Raw genomic sequence first — 22,500 nt, 5'->3', positions numbered from 1 at the left:
GGAGCGTAGAGTAAACTTTACTTTTTTGGAAATTATGATTTAGATATGGTCTCAAAGTTACCTGGTAATTCAAACCATTGAGAAGACTTTACTTCTAAACAATATTTTTTACTGCTTTGTACATCGTTTTTATGCCACGACTTATATTATTGTTATATCACCCAAAATAATTTTTTAACCACTCATTTGGCTTAAATTTATCTGGTCTTATTTTAGTATTTAGTTAATCTTATTACAATATTTTTTAATATATGATTTATCCGCTGATTTTCATATTATTGCTATTATCAAGGAACTTTTATGCTATACTATCTTACATTCATTACTCAGTTTTGTTTTAATTTTGACTTTCACAATTTGCATCTTTTATTATTATTCAGAGAATTACTTATATCCTTTACCACATGTTTAAATCTTTACATTTTTGCAGGCAATATATATATATATACGTGTATATATATATATATATATATATATATATATATATATATATATATATACACACATACTTTTTTCTACTATCGTTCATTACTTAATTTTTAGTAATGATTTGAAGTTGCGCAGGTTGTTCATTTTCTTACACTTTAGATTGGTTAACAAAATTCAAATGAGGTATCTATGACAGGGTTAGAGTTTTTTGAAGACTCTATTGGGTTTTATTTAATTTTAAAAGGGTTTTTAATAGAGTATATTGCCATTTAATAGTTTTTGGTTTATTTATGCTGGAAATACCTATTTGGTTTAAATGGTCTTAGAGGGAAATTTATTAGTATTTTTTGTTTGCATGCTTTAATTGCATTAGTTTTGTTCTGGTGTTTTTCTTAGAATTTTAATTTATTGTGCTTAGCGTTTTCTACTGGTGGTATGGTATGTGTTTTAATTAGTTATTTTTATTTATATTGTACAGTAGATCTACACTTTTTACATCATATCATCAAAAAACAGTGTTTTACAAATTTGGGTATGGTTGAGTTTTGGCCATTTGTAGTGAATTCTTTTTTAATGCAGTATGGAATAGGTGTAAGTCGCGGGGTAAAGCATAAGTGGCGATGACGTTTGTCTGACGGGATAAACTAGTTATTAGTGCTGATCCTCATCGAAACGCCAGTAATAATAGACGAAACTCTGAGGAGATATTTATTACTTAACCACTACACAAATTATGTTTAAAAATTGGCATTAATTTTTTTTTCCCACTCTGAGGCCTTTCATTGTTGTATGCATACTTTTTTTTTTGTAATCAATTTTTTGTTTTATTTTTAATTTTTTTTGTTTTGTTTGGTAACATATTTTTTGCATATTTTCGTTCATATTAGTGTTTATAAAACAATTTATTGTTTATTATTATTGTTTGACAGACAATGCACCTATGTTTAAATAAGACAGACAATGCACTTATGTTTAGGTGCATTGTCTGTCTTATTTATTTTTAAATATTCCTCTATTAATCTTTAATTTTGTCTTGACAAACTGTCAAAATATGCTTTGCTCAAAAAACAATTCTCCTTTATTTTAATGTACCTCATTTCTTGCCTCAGGCGTTCACTGCTCGTGGGTGACCATTCAGCGAAATTTATAAACATTCTCATATATGCATATATTATGTATGCAAAAAGAATATAAATGCTGTTTTATCTATAGTTAAATTCTAGTATTTGCAAATAAACGGTTAAATCAAGTTAAATGACATACAAAACTACTATGTTAATGTAAAATAAAAAAGTACAATTTTTGTAAAAAAACCTTTAAAAAATTGAGAGAAAAATTAGTGCACATGGAGTATTTTAATAAAAAAAAAAAAAAAACTAACTAAATATACTTACTGGGTCTATACCAACCCAATAAGGAGTAGGTCTTGCTGCATCAAGTGGATTTAACATCAAAACAGCTGATGGTGTTGTATGAGCCAATTTCTCAACATAACTCAAACTAGCATTTAAAAAATATAATACCCATAGAAAGAAAACTAATCTAATTACTAATAAAACTAATTTACATGATGTACAGGAGGTTGTACATTATGTAAAAAATAATTTACATTATATACAAATGATTGTATATTATGTAATACATTATTGATGTTGATGTTTGCAAAAAAAATTGCAAAAACAATTAAAACTTAAGACATCAAATTTTTTTTTAGTAGCCAACAGGGTTGTTTTGATGTAAATCATAAATCAATTTAAATCGGCCAAATTTTTTTACTTTAATTGTTTTTCATGTTTATTTATTGATTTAATCTACTTAGTTTTTGCAAAAGCTAAAGTAACTCCTATATAAATTATAATTATTAGTATATAGTTATATATATATATATATATATATATATATATATATATATATATATATATATATATATATATATATATATATATATATATATATATATATATATATATATATATATAGTTATATCTTGATTCCTCGTACAGTGAAAGAGATCTTGGGATTTGCATTTCACACAACCTCAAATGGGATACACACGTTGAAATAATATCATCAAAAGCTAACTCTGTCCTCGGTCAACTAAAGAAATCATTTATTTATAAAAATGCACAAGTTTGGAAGAGTCTCTACACATTGCTGGTCAGACCTCACCTTGAGTATGCTGCTCCTGTGTGGAATTATCTTTTTGCACACAACATTCAAAAAATTGAAAAAGTGCCAAAACCGTGCCACCAAAGCAATTCCATCTCTCAAAGCGTTATCCAATGAAGCCAGATTAGCACACCTTCATCCTACCTCACCAAATGAAAGACGCAACGAGGTGATTTAATCTACAACTTCAAATTTATAAATAATTTAAAAAATATTTATTGGATTAACCCACAAATCGGCTATCCATCTGTGCGAATAACTAGAGGAAACTCTCATTGTCAATACAAAGAGTTCTTTAATGCTTCTGACCTCAATAACAACATGGCTGCTATTTCTACTAGACTCAATTTCTTCCCTAACAGAGTAGTAAACTGATGGAATTCACTCCCACAAACTGTGATTGACTCTTGCCATCTCAATGAATTTAAAAATCGTTTAGACAAACACTGTAGCCAACACTAGAATTACAGTTAATGTACCGAATTGCTGCTACAGCTCATTGTCTACTGGCAAAGAGCTAAAGGGTTGCTACCCCTTTCAAGCGACATTTTATTGTTCGCCGCAGCTTATCATTAATACTATTATTATTATAATAGTTGTTATATATATATGTATATATATATATATATATATATATATACAGCTATGCTCAAATGTATGGAGCACCTATTTGTTTAAATATATTTGTGTTTAAAAAATGAGATATACATGATGAATTTTTTTTTAAATGGTATTTTATTTGTTTTTTACGTTTAAGCATTAGTAAATCATTTAATGCATGTTGAATTTGCTTGTCTGGGCATGATTAGACTTGTCTTAACTTGTCTACATACTCACTTAGTATAAATTCTGTCGAATTAAGATATTCATTTCATTCTTATCTTAAACGTAACTATTGTCAGCCGCTCATTATCTATTGTTTAAAAGTAGTGATTTTTTTTATCGTTCTTTATTTATTTTCATTATGAGTAAAACACGCGAACTTTCTGTGAGTGAAAGAAGCCAAATTGTGATACTCCATAAACAAGGACATTCCCAAGTGGAAATTTCAAAAATTATGAAATGCTCAAGGAAAGCAGTGCAAAATGCTATAAATAGATTTAGTGAAACTGGTTCATACGAAAATAGACCAAAAACGGGAAGAAAACGTATACTTTCTCCTAGAAACCATCGTTTCCTCAACAGGATTTCACTTCGAAATCGGACCAAATCTTCTAAAGACTTGGTTAGCGATCTGTGGGAGCACAGAAAAATTCAAATTTCTGCTCCAAGTGTTAGAAGATACTTAAAAGAAGGTAATTTACATGGAAGAAGGGCTCGCCGAAAACCATTGCTGACTGAGCACCATAAGAAACTTCGTTTAGAATGGGCTAAACAGCACCAAAATTGGTCATCAGAAGATTGGGCCAAAATTATTTGGTCAGACGAATCAAATATAGAGGTAAGGCATCATTATGACTTACGGTGTAACCAAAAAATAAAAAAAAAATATCATTTCGAAATTATTCCTTTAAGTACCTGAAATTTTACATGTTGAAATTTATAATATCAAATTTGTATTCCTTTACTTTTTTGACCTAGATTTTCGGGCAACCTGGAGGCACCTTTGTAAGACGACGACCAGGCGAAGCATTTGAGCCGGAATGTATCATCCCTACAGTCAAATTTGGCGGTGGTGGCACAATGATCTGGGGTTGCATGGCCTCCAGTGGCGTAGGTGAAATATTTTTATGTGAGGGTAGGATGAATGCAGAGCGCTACATTACCATGCTAAATGAAGTTTTGGAGCCATCAATATTGAAATTATTTGACGAAGATGTCCCTCAATATTATTTTCAACAAGATAACGCTCCTTGCCACAAGGCAAAAAAAAGTTTGGACTGGTTTTCAACAAATGAAGTTCCCCTCATTACGTGGCCCCCCCAGTCTCCAGATTTGTCACCCATAGAAAATTTGTGGTCTATTTTGAAGAGGAAGTTGTCAATTTACAGATGTAAATCCAAAGAAGAATTTAAAGCGAAAATTCTGGATGAATGGGAAAAAATACCAGCGAATGTATGTAAGGATCTTGTGGACAGCATGCCCAAAAGACTACGTGCGGTGATCAAGGCAAAGGGAGGTGCTACAAAATATTAATTATATTAAATAATATTGTTGAATTGAAATAATTTGTATCAAATAAACACATTCACATTTACTATTTGTTCATTACTTTTGAATTTTAAATAAAATATAGGGGTACTCCATACATTTGAGCATAGCTGTATATATATATATATATATATATATATATATATATATATATATATATATATATATATATATATATATATATATATATATATATATACACACACACAGCCATGGCGCAGTGGTTAGAGTTCTGGCTCAGAATTCAGGGTTCCCGGGTTCAATGCCAGCTCTAGCCCAATAAGCGACATTAAGGAAGGAAGTGTGAACTTCCTAGTTAAATGCTTTTTCACATTGCTCTGCGATATGATGGTAAAGACTTCTTGGAGCACATTAATAACTACAAAAAAAAAAAAAAAAAAAAAAAAAACTACATGTAGACAGGATCTAAACTTTACTCTTTATATGTAAAAAATCTTATATGTATTCATTAAGGGTGCAATGTGCTAACTTCTTACTTTTTAGATTAGATATATAAATATAACTAACAAATAGAAAAAGGTTCTGAATGATGTAAATAAAGGAAAAGATATTGAGATGTCATCATTTGGAATCACTTATAGAGATATTGCAAGCAAGACCGGATAAGAAGAAAATAACTGATTAATGATTTTTTTTCACTTTTAAGTAACTATTAAAGTGTTGATGTTTGAACCTCGATTGACAATTGATTGACATTTTCTTTTTGTTGCTAATTATATAATAAATGTATATTCCTTTCATAAAAGAGTTACATTCAAGATTATTTTAACTATTATTAGTTAAAAATAATTATTAATTACTAGTTAAAAATAAATACAATATAGTTTAAAATAAGTACAATATAGTTTAAAATAAAAATAACATTTCGTGCTGGTAAATAAAGAGATGCAGTTTGGATGTGGTTTGAAGAAATACCAGCTGAGTTTGGGAAAAAGGGTAATAAAGCTAAATGCAAAGGCTGTGTTTACAAATGCAAGGTTTCATAGCTTAAATGAAAAATCACAAAAGTGTTAATAACTATTTTAAAAGTTATTCAAGATGATAAAAACATTTTTGTAAAGAGACTTTATAAAATATCAATAAGACAACTGAGGAAGCACAAACTACTCAATCTTATGCTGAGAAAACTGAACAAACTAGTCCACCTTCTGTTGAGAAAACTACTGTAGAGAGAGAGAAAAAATTTTTGTGTTGATATAATAAATATACCTAAAACATTTGCTAAAAAAAATAATTATTTTGGTACTTTAAAGCAGAAAATAAACTTTTTAATTTAAATTTAATAGGTGTGAGGTCTGCACAAGATTTATTTAAAAACATACCTGTCAATCTTTAGTTTACTGAACTATCAAAATTAAATTAACAAGCTTATTTTTTGCTTTTTAATAAAAAAAATACATTTTTTAGCAAATGATTTTGCTTTATTTTCTTTTCTACTTTTTAATTGTTACAAAAAGATGCAATATTTAGCAATGCATTTGTCAGGACATTTGTAATTAAATCAAGCTTTTTAGCTTGTTACGAATGGAAGGGAATAATTATTTTTTTTAAAGGATAGAAATTTTTCATTAAAATATAAAAGTAAAATAACATAAAGTAACAAATACTTCATTTGCTTTGCCACCCTCATCCTCCCACTTTTGTAGTATATTTTTATATTATTATTAAACAAAATTATGTTGTAAGTTTTATATCACACTTTTATTCAAAAAAGCTATTAAAAATAAATAAAAATAAAAAAATCCACAAGCAATCTTAGCTGATTTTAAAAATGAATTATTAATAAAAAAAGATTCCTTTTAAGAACAAACCTGCAAACAATTTAGTAGCTGATTTTTAGCAAAAACGTTAGTTTGTAGTGCACGAAGAGCCACAAAAAAATAGATGAAGAGTTAATGTCACGTGAAAGAAAAGATTACAAAAAAGCAATAACAACAGCAAGCAGTGGCAAGATGGTATCAACTAAATTCATACCTTATTAAAATCACAAAATCTGAAAAAGGAAGCATTTGATGAGCAGATAGCAGGAAGGACTTATGCTACTAACTGGCCTTTTGAATAGTCAACCATTCAGAGTTTATTAAAACAATCTAATTCTTATGCCCATAATATAACCCTCCTAACAAAATTGATATTTGTGGAAAATTACTAAATACTGTCTACAAGAATTACTTAACTAGCTGTTCAGGTTTGCTTCATGATCAGACTGCTATCATGAGTATTGATGGGTGGAGCAATGTCCATAACAATTTAATAGTTTGCACAACAGTAACAACAATGAACTCAGATATCTATCTTGCAGATAAAATTTACACATTGGGCCATTCACATACTTCTGACTATTTGGTGGAAGTTGCTGCTAATTCTATAAATAAATGCAAAAAACAATTTGGTTGCAGCGCAGTAGCTGATAATGCAACAAATGCTACAAAAGTAAGACAACAATTGAAAACTTGAGATGATGTTAATGTTATTACAATTGGATGTTCAGCTCATAAGCTCAATCTATTAGTCCAAGATTTGGCAATTCAAAACATTAAGGAGCAGGTAGCTTAAGTTGTTAAATATTTTAGAAATTGCTCCAAATGTAAGATGGAAAACATTAACTGATGATCTGGAATCTTATCTAAAACACTGGCCAATTCTATTCACAGTTTGCGAAGGAAACAGCAATAAATGATGAATATTACAAATAAGTGCAAAAGAACTGTGACAAATGATGACTACAATAGTGGGTTTTCCATAGTGACAATAAGTGCTTTTTAAGGCACTCTTTTTGATAATTTCAATATTTATTGCAGAATTAGTAACAAAACTTTGTGTTCTCAATCCACATTGATATATGGCTTGCCAAACTATAATTTTTTAGAGGAATTTTTTTAGTTTTACTGCTTTAAATTCAGTCTTACTTTTCTGCAGACTCCCAAAATCTGATGTCCTGGTATCATTTTGAAATTTAGTTTTACATAAGTATTACTTTTTTCTTCTACAAAATAAATTTTATAATTTTCCTGCACAACTTCTTGCCAGTAAACCATTAGCATTACAATCTGGGGCTATTCATCTTGAAAGACTTGATTTTATGCTTTTCTTAAAAGTCCAGACCTTTTGTCAGCTAGTTTTGCATTTTAGTGCCAAATCTGGCTAATAAATGTTAGGATTTGCACTAATTTTTGCCAAAACATCTTTAGTTTCTTGTTAATGTTTGAGCTGTTTGCTTGTTAATGTTTAATGGTTGAGGCTTTCTATTCATTATATAAAGTGCCAAATATTTATTTAAAGTTCTAATCACAATTTTTAATTACTCAGCCTCACTTTCTTTGTTGTTTTGCTTACAACTATTAGTAGTCACTTGGGATAAAAAAGTGCAACTAAAAAAGTGATGGGATAAAAAAGTGCAACTAAAGTGCAAATCTGGTTACACCATCCCCAGTAGAAAATCCAATTTTAAATTTTGCATTATAAAGCCCATTAAAAAATCTGAAATATGTATAAATCTATTGTTACAAAATTTTAATTTTCATTACTTTTACTTTTATTCAATGTAATATAATGTAATATAAAATAATATCCTGAAATAATTTTTAAAAAATTAATTTTTTAAAAATTATTTCAGGATAGTGGAAAATAAAGGTCTATAGAATTTAAATTTAAAAAAATTTTAAACAAAAAACTTCAATTTTCGCATAAAATCATACTAAATAGATTTCATACTAAATAGAACTATTCTTCAATTTTCGCATAAAATCATACTAAAATCATACTAAATAGAATTATTTTAGTCTCAAAAGTAAAAAAATAATTATATTGATATTCTATAATAATTTTTGTTCATTAAATTTTTCTAAAACTACTTGGGCTTAATTTGTGCCATATTACTGTCACCAGGTGTTAATAATAATAATAATAATAATAATAATAATAATAATAATAATAATAATAATAATAATAATAATAGAAATAATAATGATAACAAAAATAATAACAATAAAGAAAAGTTAAGTACTACAAAAGTATTGCAGACTTTTTTGCAATTATTAACATAATAAAAAAGGCACCTCCTTTCTTTTACATACTCTAAGACATAAGTATATAACAAAAATACAGATCTATTTTGATATAGAATAATCAAAATAAGTCTATATTTTGATAAGTAATATTATTTAATTTCAGCATGAAAACTTGTGTTTAAATTAAATATATCAAACCATAATTATAAGAACATTATAATAAGCAAGTAAAGATTTAATAAAAATGTTTTAAATTATTTTTACTTGTAGTCAGATTTGTTTGATTTTAGATCCACCCATCCACTACCAAAAATATTTAAAGACTTTGAAAAGATATCATTGTATATCAAACCAGAGTATATTGAAAACAATCCCATTAAAAAAATAATGTAGCGACCATGGAAAACTGTATCAAACATCTATAAAAAAAACAAAATATTAAAATTAAATAGTATATCCATATAAATAAAGAACTATACATACATACATCTATACATACATACATACATACATACATACATACATACCTACCTACATACATACATATTTACATTTCATCCTTGCATATTTAGATATGCACTGTCCTTATATACACACCACAAACATCTTTGTGTACTTAGCTTAGCATAAAATGTTATTGATGACTACATACTGAAATAGGATGATGTGGATACATACATCAACTGAGGGTTTGGATCTGGGCATGTATAATCCAGATATGAAGAAATTTTATTATGGCAAAATATAAACAAATTTTAAAATTATCCTTTGTTTTTTTATTTTTCCTTTTTTCCTGAAAAACTGTTTGGAATACAATCATTATTTTTAAATTTTAAGTAAGCAAAATATATTAGGAAATTTGTACTTTCCAAATATATTTTTCTAAATACATAAGAATATCATGTATGTACGTACTTACGTATGCACGTAGGCATATATGTATGTATGTTAGTATCAGGGTTGGCAACCAAAAACCCAAGGGCAAAAACCCAACTTAATGGGTTTTTAGTTTTAAATTTTTTATTTACAATGGTTATATTTATAAATAAATTTCCATTCACACTCAATATTTGATGCTGCTCAAAAATTGTTCTAAAAATAAGAAGTTTAGTGAATCATAAATGAGAATTTATTTTATTTGGAGCAGTAATATTCAAACTTGAAGGTTTAAAACAAAGTTATTTAACAATTTAGTCATCAGCAATTGTGCATCTTGACCTTAATGTATGTAAATTCGTACAAGCATTTTTGCTTTTCCTTTTCCTTAAAGATTACTAATTTTGCTCCAAATAATACTAAAGGATGAAAAAAATCTTTTAATGGACTAGTTGGACAAATGTGCAACTGTCGTTATAATCTTGCAAAACTTGCAGACAATTTGGAAAACTTTCCTTTATTTCTATAATTTTCCACCAATTTGTTCCTGATTTTGCGCCTTTTACACTATCATTGAATAAATATGGTGGGTAACAAATCTTTTTTTAGTTTAAATGTTTAGTAGCCAGCCATAAATTCAGGATAAACTTCATCCAACCATTCCTCAGCTTCTTCTTCTTAACTTCTATCCAATGTTTTTAATAAGTAAATAAGTTATAAGAGCAGTAAACTTTTAACTACTCTTATAACTTTAGTAGAAAATTTTTTAATTTTTAATTTTTTTTATCTGTATTTAAATATTTTATCTGTATTTAAATATTTTATCTGTATTTAAATATTTTATCTGTATTTAAATATTTTACCTGTATTTAAATATTTTATCTGTATTTAAATATTTTATCTGTATTTAAATATTTTATCTGTATTTAAATATTTTACCTGTATTTAAATATTTTACCTGTATTTAAATATTTTATCTGTATTTAAATATTTTATCTGTATTTAAATATTTTATCTGTATTTAAATATTTAACTGTATTTAAATATTTTACCTGTATTTAAATATTTTATCTGTATTTAAATATTTTATCTGTATTTAAATATTTTATCTGTATTTAAATATTTTAACTGTATTTAAATATTTTACCTGTATTTAAATATTTTATCTGTATTTAAATATTTTACCTGTATTTAAATATTTTACCTGTATTTAAATATTTTATCTGTATTTAAATATTTTATCTGTATTTAAATATTTTACCTGTATTTAAATATTTTAGCTGTATTTAAATATTTTACCTGTATTTAAATATTTTATCTGTATTTAAATATTTTATCTGTATTTAAATATTTTATCTGTATTTAAATATTTTATCTGTATTTAAATATTTTATCTGTATTTAAATATTTTATCTGTATTTAAATATTTTACCTGTATTTAAATATTTTATCTGTATTTAAATATTTTATCTGTATTTAAATATTTTATCTGTATTTAAATATTTTATCTGTATTTAAATATTTTATCTGTATTTAAATATTTTACCTGTATTTAAATATTTTATCTGTATTTAAATATTTTATCTGTATTTAAATATTTTATCTGTATTTAAATATTTTATCTGTATTTAAATATTTTATCTGTATTTAAATATTTTATCTATATTTAAATATTTTATCACTTGTTGTCACTTTAACAAACGCTTGTCGGTTTATGCTTTGTTGGCTGAACGCTTCTTTTCTCTGATCCAAGAGAAAAGAAAGACGGTTACACAAAACAAGAAAAAAAAAAATGAATGTCAGTGACAACTTTTAACGGTGGATCTCTAGGCTCGTGCATCGATGAAGAACGTAGCCAGTTGCGATAAGTAGTGTGAATTGCAGAATTCAGTGAATCATCGAATCTTCGAACGCAAATTGCGCTCACTGGAGTTCCCAGTGAGCATGCCTGTCTGAGCGTCGTGTTAAAAGTCTAACACGCTTAGGCGTGGAAGCTTGAGGGAGGCCACGTTACCGAAAGGTGCGTGCCTTCTCGTGTGTCTGAACCCGATAAAAAGTTGCAGTGATAAAAAACGGCGGGGCGACTTCGTTCGTTGTTCCTTTTTTGTGTACTTCTCTTTTTACGGAAGGCTCAACTTGCTTTTGTCCTTTCGTTGCCTAAGGAGTGTGTGCAATGAAGATAACGAAAACGTCGGTGGAAGTCGCCTTAACAAGCTTTTTTGCCATATGGGTTTGTTTTGTGGTGGCTATGCAAAAGCGCTTGTCTTTGTGCCCTTCTTCTCTTTGAGAAAGAGAAAGAAACGCGGGCAAAAGCAACGTTTTGCTCTTTCTATCTTTGACCTCAGATCAGACAAGACTACCCGCTGAATTTAAGCATATTAATAAGCGGAGGAAAAGAAACTAACAAGGATTCCCCTAGTAACGGCGAGTGAAGCGGGATGAGCTCAAACTTAAAATCTCTGTCTCTTCGGGGACAGCGAATTGTAGTCTCGAGAAGCGCTGTCAAAGCGGACTATCAACGCTCAAGTTGCTTGGAACGGCACATCGCAGAGGGTGACAATCCCGTGTGTGGCGTTGAGAACCGACCACGAAGCGCTTTCTATGAGTCGGGTTGTTTGGGAATGCAGCCCAAAATGGGAGGTAAACTCCTTCTAAAGCTAAATATTGGCACGAGACCGATAGCGAACAAGTACCGTGAGGGAAAGATGAAAAGCACTTTGAAAAGAAAGTTAATAGTACGTGAAACCGTTAAAAGGGAAGCGCATGGTATTAGCAATGCGCTGTCGAAATTCAGACGTGCTGCAGTCTCTACGCGGCGTCGTGCTGATCCGAACGGACAGCCGGCGCTCGTTTCAGAGGCTGTGACTCGTCGCATTTTTAGGCAGCGCGCGTCAACAACTGTTGGAACCGGGAGAGAAGCCTCGCGGCGAGGTGGCCAGCCTTCGGGTTGGTGTTATAAATCGCGATGGCGATCTCGGCTTCGACAGAGGAGTCGGTATTTGCGGCACGCGCTGCCCTTTCACGAGGGCGGCTGGTCGCTCGCTGTTCCAGTTGCTTGTCGATCAGGGCGGACTGCTTGCAGTGCGCTCGAACTGCTGGTGATTGCTTTCTGACGGCGAGATCGGCACACGCTTCGTGCCCAAGTTGTTGGCGGTCATATGATTTCATGCGACCCGTCTTGAAACACGGACCAAGGAGTCTAACATGTGTGCGAGTCTTCGGGTGACTGAAACCCTCGGGCACAATGAAAGTAAAGGCTCGCAAGAGCTGAAGTGAGATCTCGCCGCACCCTCCAATCTGTATTTTATCTGTATTTAAATATTTTATCTGTATTTAAATATTTTACCTGTATTTAAATATTTTATCTGTATTTAAATATTTTATCTGTATTTAAATATTTTACCTGTATTTAAATATTTTATCTGTATTTAAATATTTTATCTGTATTTAAATATTTTATCTGTATTTAAATATTTAACTGTATTTAAATATTTTACCTGTATTTAAATATTTTAACTGTATTTAAATATTTTATCTGTATTTAAATATTTTATCTGTATTTAAATATTTTATCTGTATTTAAATATTTTATCTGTATTTAAATATTTAACTGTATTTAAATATTTTACCTGTATTTAAATATTTTATCTGTATTTAAATATTTTATCTGTATTTAAATATTTTATCAGTATTTAAATATTTTATCTGTATTTAAATATTTTATCTGTATTTAAATATTTTATCTGTATTTAAATATTTTATCTGTATTTAAATATTTTATCTGTATTTAAATATTTTATCTGTATTTAAATATTTAACTGTATTTAAATATTTTACCTGTATTTAAATATTTTAACTGTATTTAAATATTTTATCTGTATTTAAATATTTTATCTGTATTTAAATATTTTATCTGTATTTAAATATTTTATCTGTATTTAAATATTTTATCTGTATTTAAATATTTTATCTGTATTTAAATATTTTATCTGTATTTAAATATTTTATCTGTATTTAAATATTTAACTGTATTTAAATATTTTACCTGTATTTAAATATTTTATCTGTATTTAAATATTTTATCTGTATTTAAATATTTTATCTGTATTTAAATATTTTATCTGTATTTAAATATTTTATCTGTATTTAAATATTTTAACTGTATTTAAATATTTTACCTGTATTTAAATATTTTATCTGTATTTAAATATTTTACCTGTATTTAAATATTTTATCTGTATTTAAATATTTTATCTGTATTTAAATATTTTATCTGTATTTAAATATTTTATCTGTATTTAAATATTTTATCTGTATTTAAATATTTTACCTGTATTTAAATATTTTATCTGTATTTAAATATTTTATCTGTATTTAAATATTTTATCTGTATTTAAATATTTTATCTGTATTTAAATATTTTATCTGTATTTAAATATTTTATCTGTATTTAAATATTTTACCTGTATTTAAATATTTTATCTGTATTTAAATATTTTATCTGTATTTAAATATTTTATCTGTATTTAAATATTTTATCTGTATTTAAATATTTTATCTGTATTTAAATATTTTATCTGTATTTAAATATTTTATCTGTATTTAAATATTTTATCTGTATTTAAATATTTTATCTGTATTTAAATATTTTATCTGTATTTAAATATTTTATCTGTATTTAAATATTTTATCTGTATTTTTTTTATCTGTATTTATTTTAATTTGATCCGATGCAAGTTTTTAATTTTCTTTTACAACTTTACAGTTACCTTTATTATTTTTTGTTATATTTTGGATCTGTTAAATTGGCCAGAAAATGATATGAAACTATTGCTTATTGAAAACCTCCTTAAAATATCATTTTTGTATCGTCTTGGATACTATGAGCAATTATGAAATCATTACTGTACTCCAATCATCTTGAATTAGGGTAACATCACAATCATCATCAAGATCATCTTTCATTATATTGATTACTTCTTCATTTACCTTTACTAAGAGTTCTGAAGATATCTGTTTTCTACTTAGGGGCTCGCACTCAGGTCTAAATATTTTAAGCAGCTTGGTAGCCAAACTGCTTGGTATATTTATTGAAAAAAAAAACCTTGCAATTTGCAAATCCAGTTCATTCTTTTGATCACTTGTTGTTGTAGTAACAAATTTAGAAATAGATGTTTGCCGTTGCATCGCCATTGCAGTTGAATGAATAATTGACAAATAAGAAGAATCACTAATAAAGCTTAAACGATCTTGATCATTATTTTCCGACTGGTTAGACTTGTTTGATGCTGCAGATGTAGATGGCCTTGACTCGAAAACTGATATATCGCTAAATACTTCTGCGGAATCATTAGCACATCCTTCTTTTTTTTTTCTGGATTTGTCAAAATGAAACTTAACTCTCTCTATTTTTTTAATTATTTTTTCTTAGCAATAATTACATATTATTCAATTTGGTTGATCATTTAATATGGTCACTTCATTCCACCCACTAGAGTAATTTCTTCACTCTGATTGATACTTTGACATGTTAATGTCAAACATTATGTGAAAAACATGCTACAAATTATTTGAAAATGTATCCTATATGGCAGAAAGCATGCTGTGATCCATTCAAAAAACATACAAAGAAAATTACAAGTAAGTAAAAGTGGAATTTAAGTATTTTAATATATATATTTTTTTAATTTGTGTTTTCCAAAACATAAACAATGTTTTAAACAATTGTGCAGATAAGCTATATACAAATATACATACAATTATACTATATACAAAATACATAAAGCTATATGCAATTATATATACAATTCAATTACTTTTAGAAAATCTTAGAGTAGTTACGATAAATGAGTCACAAGACATGATGAGAAGTAGCTTAAATATTGCTCCTGGGAAGAAACTTTGCAAACCCTGTAAGCAAAAGATTGCCAAAAAAGCAGATCTTAAAGAAGAGAAGCAAAGTCAGGGTGAACAAGATTTTCTAATATCATCATTCAAATCAAAAAGACAGGAGATCAATGAAGAACTTGAAAATTTTAATATATCTCCTCTAAAATCTCATTCAAAGTCATCAAAACATATACTCTCAGAAGGAAAGCGAAAAGTTGCGCGCATCAACGAAATGGTAAGTAACCTTACTAGAAAAACTGAAAGTCAATTCAATGTTCCCTCAAAACTGAGTTATGAACCAAATGATATTAAAAAGAAGGCTGAAAACTTTGATGAAATTATGAGCTTGATAAAAGAAAAAATTCTATGTTCTGACAAAAGGACTATTGTTCAACTTTTAACACTGGCACCCCCAAGTTGGTCAATATTAGAAGTACAAAATAACTTTGCAGTTACAGAATACCAAGCAAAAAAGGCTAGACAACTTTTTAATAAAAAAGGATTGTTGGCTATCTCACCTTTGTATAAAGGGAAAGTCTTACAAAAAGAAATAGAAGATTCTGTTAAACTTTTTTATGATTCAAGTGATTTATGTAGAACTATGCCTGGAAAAAAAGATTATGTTAGCATTCAAAAGAACGTCCATAAACAAAAAAAACTGCTTAGGTGTGATTTAAAGGAACTATATTTATTATACAAAGAAAACAATCCAGAAATACAAATAAGTTACTCAAAATTTGCTTCACTTAGACCAAAGTGGTGCATTTTGCCAGGTGCAAGTGGTACACATTCTGTTTGTGTTTGTTCTTATCACCAAAATGCCATATTGCTAGTAGATGCTTTAAATATTGGACTAAAGTATAAGGACTTACTTTCAAAAACCATTTGCTCAGTAGAAAACAAAGAATGCATGCTTGCACAGTGTGATGATTGTCCTGGTAAAGAACCCCTAACCAAATATTTGTATGAGATTTTTGGAGAATACGAAGATGATTTTGAGATACACTACAAGCAATGGCAAACTACTGACCGTGCAACACTATTAAGTTTAACAGCTGATGTTCCAACGTTTGTTGAACTATTAGCATCTTGCTTTGAAAAGCTACAAGCTCATTTTTTTATTGCTCACTCTCAATCACAGTACCTTAACCAACTGAAACAATATATGGATCAATCAAACATTATCATATTGGCGACTTTGCTGAAAATTATGCTTTTGTTGTCCAAGATGAAATACAGAGCTATCATTGGAACAACCAACAATGTTCTTTACATCCATTAGTCATATACTATAAAGATGATAAAGGTGAACTGAAACATATTTCTTACTGTTTTATATCAGATGACATTGTACATGATGTAACTTATGAGTACAAAATATTCCAACTAATCATACCAATATTAAAAATAAAATTTTCCAATCTGTCCAAATTACATTTATTTACTGATGGTTGCGCAGGACAGTACAAAAATTGTAAAAGCTTTTACAATCTATGTCAACTAGAGAGCGAATTTTGCCTTAAAATTGAATGGAACTTTTTTGCCACGTCCCACGGAAAGTCACCATGCGATGGGATTGGTGGTACTGTAAAAAGATTAACATCACAAGAAAGTTTAAAACGACCGTACAGAAACCAAATTCTCACATCAGAAGCTATGTATGAATTTTGTATTGATAAAATCAAAGTTGTTAACTTCATTTACATAAAGGGATTGGACTTACAATTGCAACGTGAAGAGCAAAAAGAAAGGTACACTGGTGTAACAACTCTACCTGGTACTCGTAGCTTTCATCAATTTATACATCTTGGAGATAACAAGGTTGGGGCAAAGAGGTGTAGTACAGACACTAATTATACAATAATCCACAATCTTAAAAAGAAACAAGACATATCTCAACTTGATACTGTCACTTTAGGTTGTTATGTCACTGTAGTCTGTGATGATAAGTGGTGGATCGGCATTGTAACTAAAACCAACTTAGAAGAAGCTGATGCTAAAATTAAGTTTCTTCATCCAAACGGTCCATCAATCTGTTTTAACTGGCCTGAAAGAGACGACTACTGTTTTATTCCAAACACCAACATATTGAAAAAACTATCTGTTCCACAAGCTTGCTCTAGTTCTGGTAGAAACTATGTGTTTGAAAATGCTGAAATAGAGGAAGTACAAGTAAAATGGGAGCAATATTGTAAACTATTACAAACACAGTCAAAATAACTTTCATCTTTGATACCTTTACAAATCTTGTATATTTAAGTAACTTTTTAAATTACGATTAACTTTATTTTATTTACAAATATTTTTTGGGAATTTCTTGAAAAAGTAATACATCGTTGAAATTAAAGTTCCGTATGTTTTAGTTGTTTTTCCAGTTAGATTTTTTGTGCCTAGTAATATTGTAAACAGCTGAAAATATTAACAGCAAAAAAAAAATTTTTTTTGATGGGGGTGTTTTGAGATATTGGGCCCCAAAGTTGGTTTATAGAAACTAGTTGTTTTATTAATTTTTATGCATGTTCTTTTTATATTTGAGCATTTTAAGTACATTTATTGAATTCAGCATCAAAAAAACATTATATATGTTCATTTTCATGTTTTTGCCATTTTTATTTCTTATCATTTTAAGGAAAATGTTTTTTCAGAGTGTTATGAAAACCGGGTCATTTTGGGAAACCAGGTCAGTATTAAAATTGCAATATCTTGTCAACCGCTAAACTTTTTTAGCTGAAATTTTGCATGCAATATTTTTTTATAATTAGGAATAATGTGTCAAAATATAACACAAAAGGAAGACACATGGTTCAATGGACTGGGTGATTTGATGTGAAATTGCCCAAATAGGAATTTAAACGAAAAAGATATTTTATTGAACTTAAGTTTGTTAAACGTGATGCCTATTGTTGCTGTGGTAAAATAAATAAATTTCTCAACAGAGAAAGTTTCTTACAAGCTTGCTACTCAATTGGTTTAACTGATAAAAAATATTTGAAAGAAACAAACTTAGGGAAAAACATTATTATGGAGTTCTATAATAACACTCCAATTAAGTATTTTGTTATTATTGTATAATTGTATTATGTAATAGTAATAACAATCACAAATCAATAATTTCAGAAAAATGAAATGTCAAAAACATGAAAATCAATCATCACTTGTTGCCCTCAAGTTATAATGTATAAACATTTTTCACCACTTTCTGGTGATAGTCTGTTTCTACTTGGTTCATAAATGTTGCCACCTGTACTAAAAAGTCTTTCACTTTCAACAGAAGAAGGTGGTGCCGAAACCTTTGCGCTGTTTTCTTTAAATTTTTTAAAGAGTTTCCACAATTTTTCCACCATAAAAGAGGACTTTCTTTTTCTGTAACAAGAGGAAGTTTTAAATACTCTTCAATCTCCATGTTGATCATTTGCACATTTGAGTGTGATCTTTTAAACCTTTTGCTATCTTTAGTAATTGAAAAATTGGAATCACATTCATTTATAGTTGTCAGTTTGGAAACAAGCCTAAAACATTCATTAAATTTTGGATACAATGGTTTCACAAACACTTCATTCGTGTCACTTACTGTGGGTTCTTCACAATCAGAATCAGAGGATTCAAGTTCTAAATTATGTTGCTGCATTTCTTGAATCTGGTCATTTAGCCAATTTTTTATTACACTCTCATCTTCCTTTTGATACATTAATTTATATCTTGGGTCACAAAAAGTGGAAAGACATAAATACTTATCATGTAAAAATATACTCAGTCTTTTGTCTGCTGACACTTTCATTTGTTCAACTAAAGTATTTATACTTAAAAAAGCCTCACAAACTAATGCTTGATTAAAAAATACTTTAAGAGCCATAATCGAAGGAATAACATCTGATAAAAATGCCTCACGTTTGCTGAGATTTACGGTTAAAGTTTTAAATGGTTCTAAAATATGAAAAACTTTATCTAATAAGCCCCATTGGAATGAATTTAATGTTGATTGGGTAGCATGATCGGCTGTATAAGTTGCCAAAGGAACTCTTTGATAAAGCATCCTTTCAATCATATTGTAAGAACTATTCCATCTTGTAGTAACATCTTGTATTAACCTATGCTCATTTGTACCAAGTTGTTCCTGAATTGCTTCTAATTTTGCTGCTGCTGTTGGTGAATGGTGAAAATGTGTTGCCAGACATCTGCAACAAACTAAAATTTCTTTCACAGATTGTTGAGATAAAATTGAGTCATGTATACATAACTGTATTGTATGTATAAAACATGGAACTGACTTAAAACCACTGTCTCTAACACCAGCTACCATATTGGCGGCATTATCTCGTAAAACAATGTGAATTTTTGTGTGTGGAATTTCAAAACTTAGCAAACCTTTATGTAAATACTCACTTATATTTTTTCCTGTGTGACTTTCTCGAAAATGCATAACTCTGAGTACTGCTCTCTGTTGGGAAAATTCATTATTGAGAGTGTGTGTTTTCATGCTTATGAAGGCAACATTTAAACTATTTGCTGTCCAAATATCAGTTGTAAGGGAGATATAACTGACAGAAGATATATTACTCTTGATTGAACTAAACAGATTACCATATATTTGTGAAACAATATTTTCACTAAAGTAACTCCTACTGGGTATTTGGTAATTAGGGCATATCTCTTCAATTGTAGAAGATCTTGGTTTTCTAAAACCAAGATCTTCTACAATTGTGTATGGTTGAATATCCAATGCCATCATTTCTCCAATGCGATTGTGAATCTTGATTGCTCTATGGTCATTAATATTCCACAAACTTTTTTCATTAATACTCTCTACTAATGTTAATTGTTTTTTTTATGTCCGAATCACTTGATGTAGAAACAGTCGATGTTTCAATATATTTTTTTTAATCAGACTCTTTTTCAGCTAATACATACTCCACAAGGTGCTTTTTTTTTAAATGGCGCCTAATTACACTACCGGTAAATGTCTTTGGACAATTCCCACCTCTAGAGAGTATTGCTTTGCATAGTAGGCAGATACAAAAACGAATGTCTTTCTTAGAAACTTCAAAGTATTTCCACACAGTACTTTTAAAAGACATTTTTACAGAAGACATTGTTTTATACTTTTACAAGATTAAAATATATTTCTAAATTATAAAAAAGAAGTTCAACCAAAAATAAAGCATCATAAATTTAAACTGTGTATATATATCTTAAAAAATAACGAACATGTTACATGGTTACAGGTTATACATTTATTTATATTACCTAACTTTAATAATTGTATTATTTTTTTCAAAAAAAATCGATAACATTTTTATTTACACTACAAATAAAAATGTTAACATTTATTTTCTTTACACCATAAACAATCATCCAATAATAAATTAACTTTTCAAAGTTACTTTATAATTTTTCAAACAAAATTTATTAACACTTACTAATGTTTAAACAAATTTTTAATAAAACAATAAAATGTTTAATAACACAATTTTTCAAAACCAATGTTGTTTTTTTTCAAAAATAGTAAAGGTTCGGTTGCTGAACCGTTCGGTCTTCGGTAAAATTTTATGGCCGAGCGTTCGGACTTGGTGCTCAACCAAAAACCGGGTTTGGCGCATCCCTACTCAAAACTTGATTTTGGTTGGTGTGCCCCTTTCGTTTGCAACACCTCATATAATGTTTTGTTTCAACAACTTTGCCATGGTTTCTTGCATGTTTTAATTTATCGCGTTTAAAAATTACACTGAATAAACAAATGTAAACTTAAACTAAAAATTTTAGTTTTACCACATCAACATAATGATTAATAATAAGAAAAAATTATTAGCTGTAAAGTAATAAAAACGCTAATATATCTAAAAATATATCAGTTTTATACTTTCCTTTTCTTTCGTTTATTTATTTATTTTATCATTTGTTAAGTTCATTTCTCTTTACAGTTAATGGTTTATTTATTTTTCAATTTTCTCTTTTTTTGTTATTTTCTTCTTGTTTTGTTTATTTTTTAAATTAGTTTGGTTTTTTCAATATGATCATATTATCAATATATGCAAAAATCTTGTGGCCAAGTCACCAAAAATATTGTAGCTTTTTGATATATATATATATATATATATATATATATATATATATATATATATATATATATATATATATATATATATATATATATATATATATATATATATATATATATATATATATATATACACACACACACACACAGTACTGTGAATAAGTCTTAGACCACTTTTATAATTAGACGTATTTACAATTTTTTTCGTATGTAATTTCTTTAAAGTGTACTTAAGTTTAATAATATTTAAGAAAAGTTAAAAGAATATATTATTTTGAATAAATGAAAAAAATTGATGAGGAAACATGAGGGATTTATTTGTTTATTTATTAAAACGATGCGTCATAGAAACTACATCCAAAACAGGATATTTGAAGAATGCTGTTACAGAAATCAGAGAAACTGGCTCCCTTGAAGATAGAACGAAAAGTGGTAGACCTCCTACGCTAACAAAAGATGAGAATAAATAGTTAAAAACTCTATCTTTAAGAAATACAAAAAAAGCATCAACTGAGCTGGCAAAAGACATTAACACAGCAACTGGGGAAAATGTCAGCTCACTTTTATTCGACGACACCTACTTAAATCGGGATTAAGAGGGTGTTGCAATTCGAAAACAATTATTAGGGTGTGGCAATTAAGAAAAACAACTTAAATATGCAAAAAAACACAAAGATTGGGCCCAGGAAATGTTTAACCGGGTTCTGTACACCGATGAGTCCAAATTCAAAATTTTTGGAACGAAAAGATGCCAATATGTTAGAAGAAGAATTGAAGAAGCCTATCAGCCCAAGTGTTTAAACCCTACTATTAAACACAGAGGAGGTTCTTTACAAGTTTAGGGCTGTTTATCTTCATCTGGAGTAGGTGATTTGATCAAAATAGGGGGGCGACTCACCG

General features: G+C 28.4%; 1 protein-coding gene and 1 non-coding gene across 3 annotated transcripts in view; one reads left to right on the top strand and one right to left on the bottom strand.

The window, feature by feature from the left end:
* Positions 1-22,500, bottom strand: part of LOC100209321 (V-type proton ATPase 116 kDa subunit a 1) — a 94,720-nt gene that overhangs the window by 30,028 nt on the left and 42,192 nt on the right. For both annotated transcript variants that reach the window (XM_065809857.1, XM_065809858.1), the window contains exons 11-12: positions 9,045-9,199; positions 1,824-1,929 (exon numbers count right to left, since the gene is read on the bottom strand). In XM_065809857.1, the coding sequence (XP_065665929.1) occupies positions 1,824-1,929; positions 9,045-9,199 (261 nt within the window). The remainder of the gene's footprint in view (positions 1-1,823; positions 1,930-9,044; positions 9,200-22,500) is intronic.
* Positions 11,464-11,618, top strand: LOC124814190 (5.8S ribosomal RNA). The gene has a single exon (XR_010641970.1). It is a non-coding gene; the product is annotated as a 5.8S ribosomal RNA (ribosomal RNA).

The sequence above is a fragment of the Hydra vulgaris genome, chromosome 11 (genome assembly GCF_038396675.1).
Source record: "Hydra vulgaris chromosome 11, alternate assembly HydraT2T_AEP".
In the NCBI taxonomy this organism is placed as follows: domain Eukaryota; kingdom Metazoa; phylum Cnidaria; class Hydrozoa; order Anthoathecata; family Hydridae; genus Hydra; species Hydra vulgaris.
This window is presented reverse-complemented; position numbering and strand designations above follow the sequence as displayed.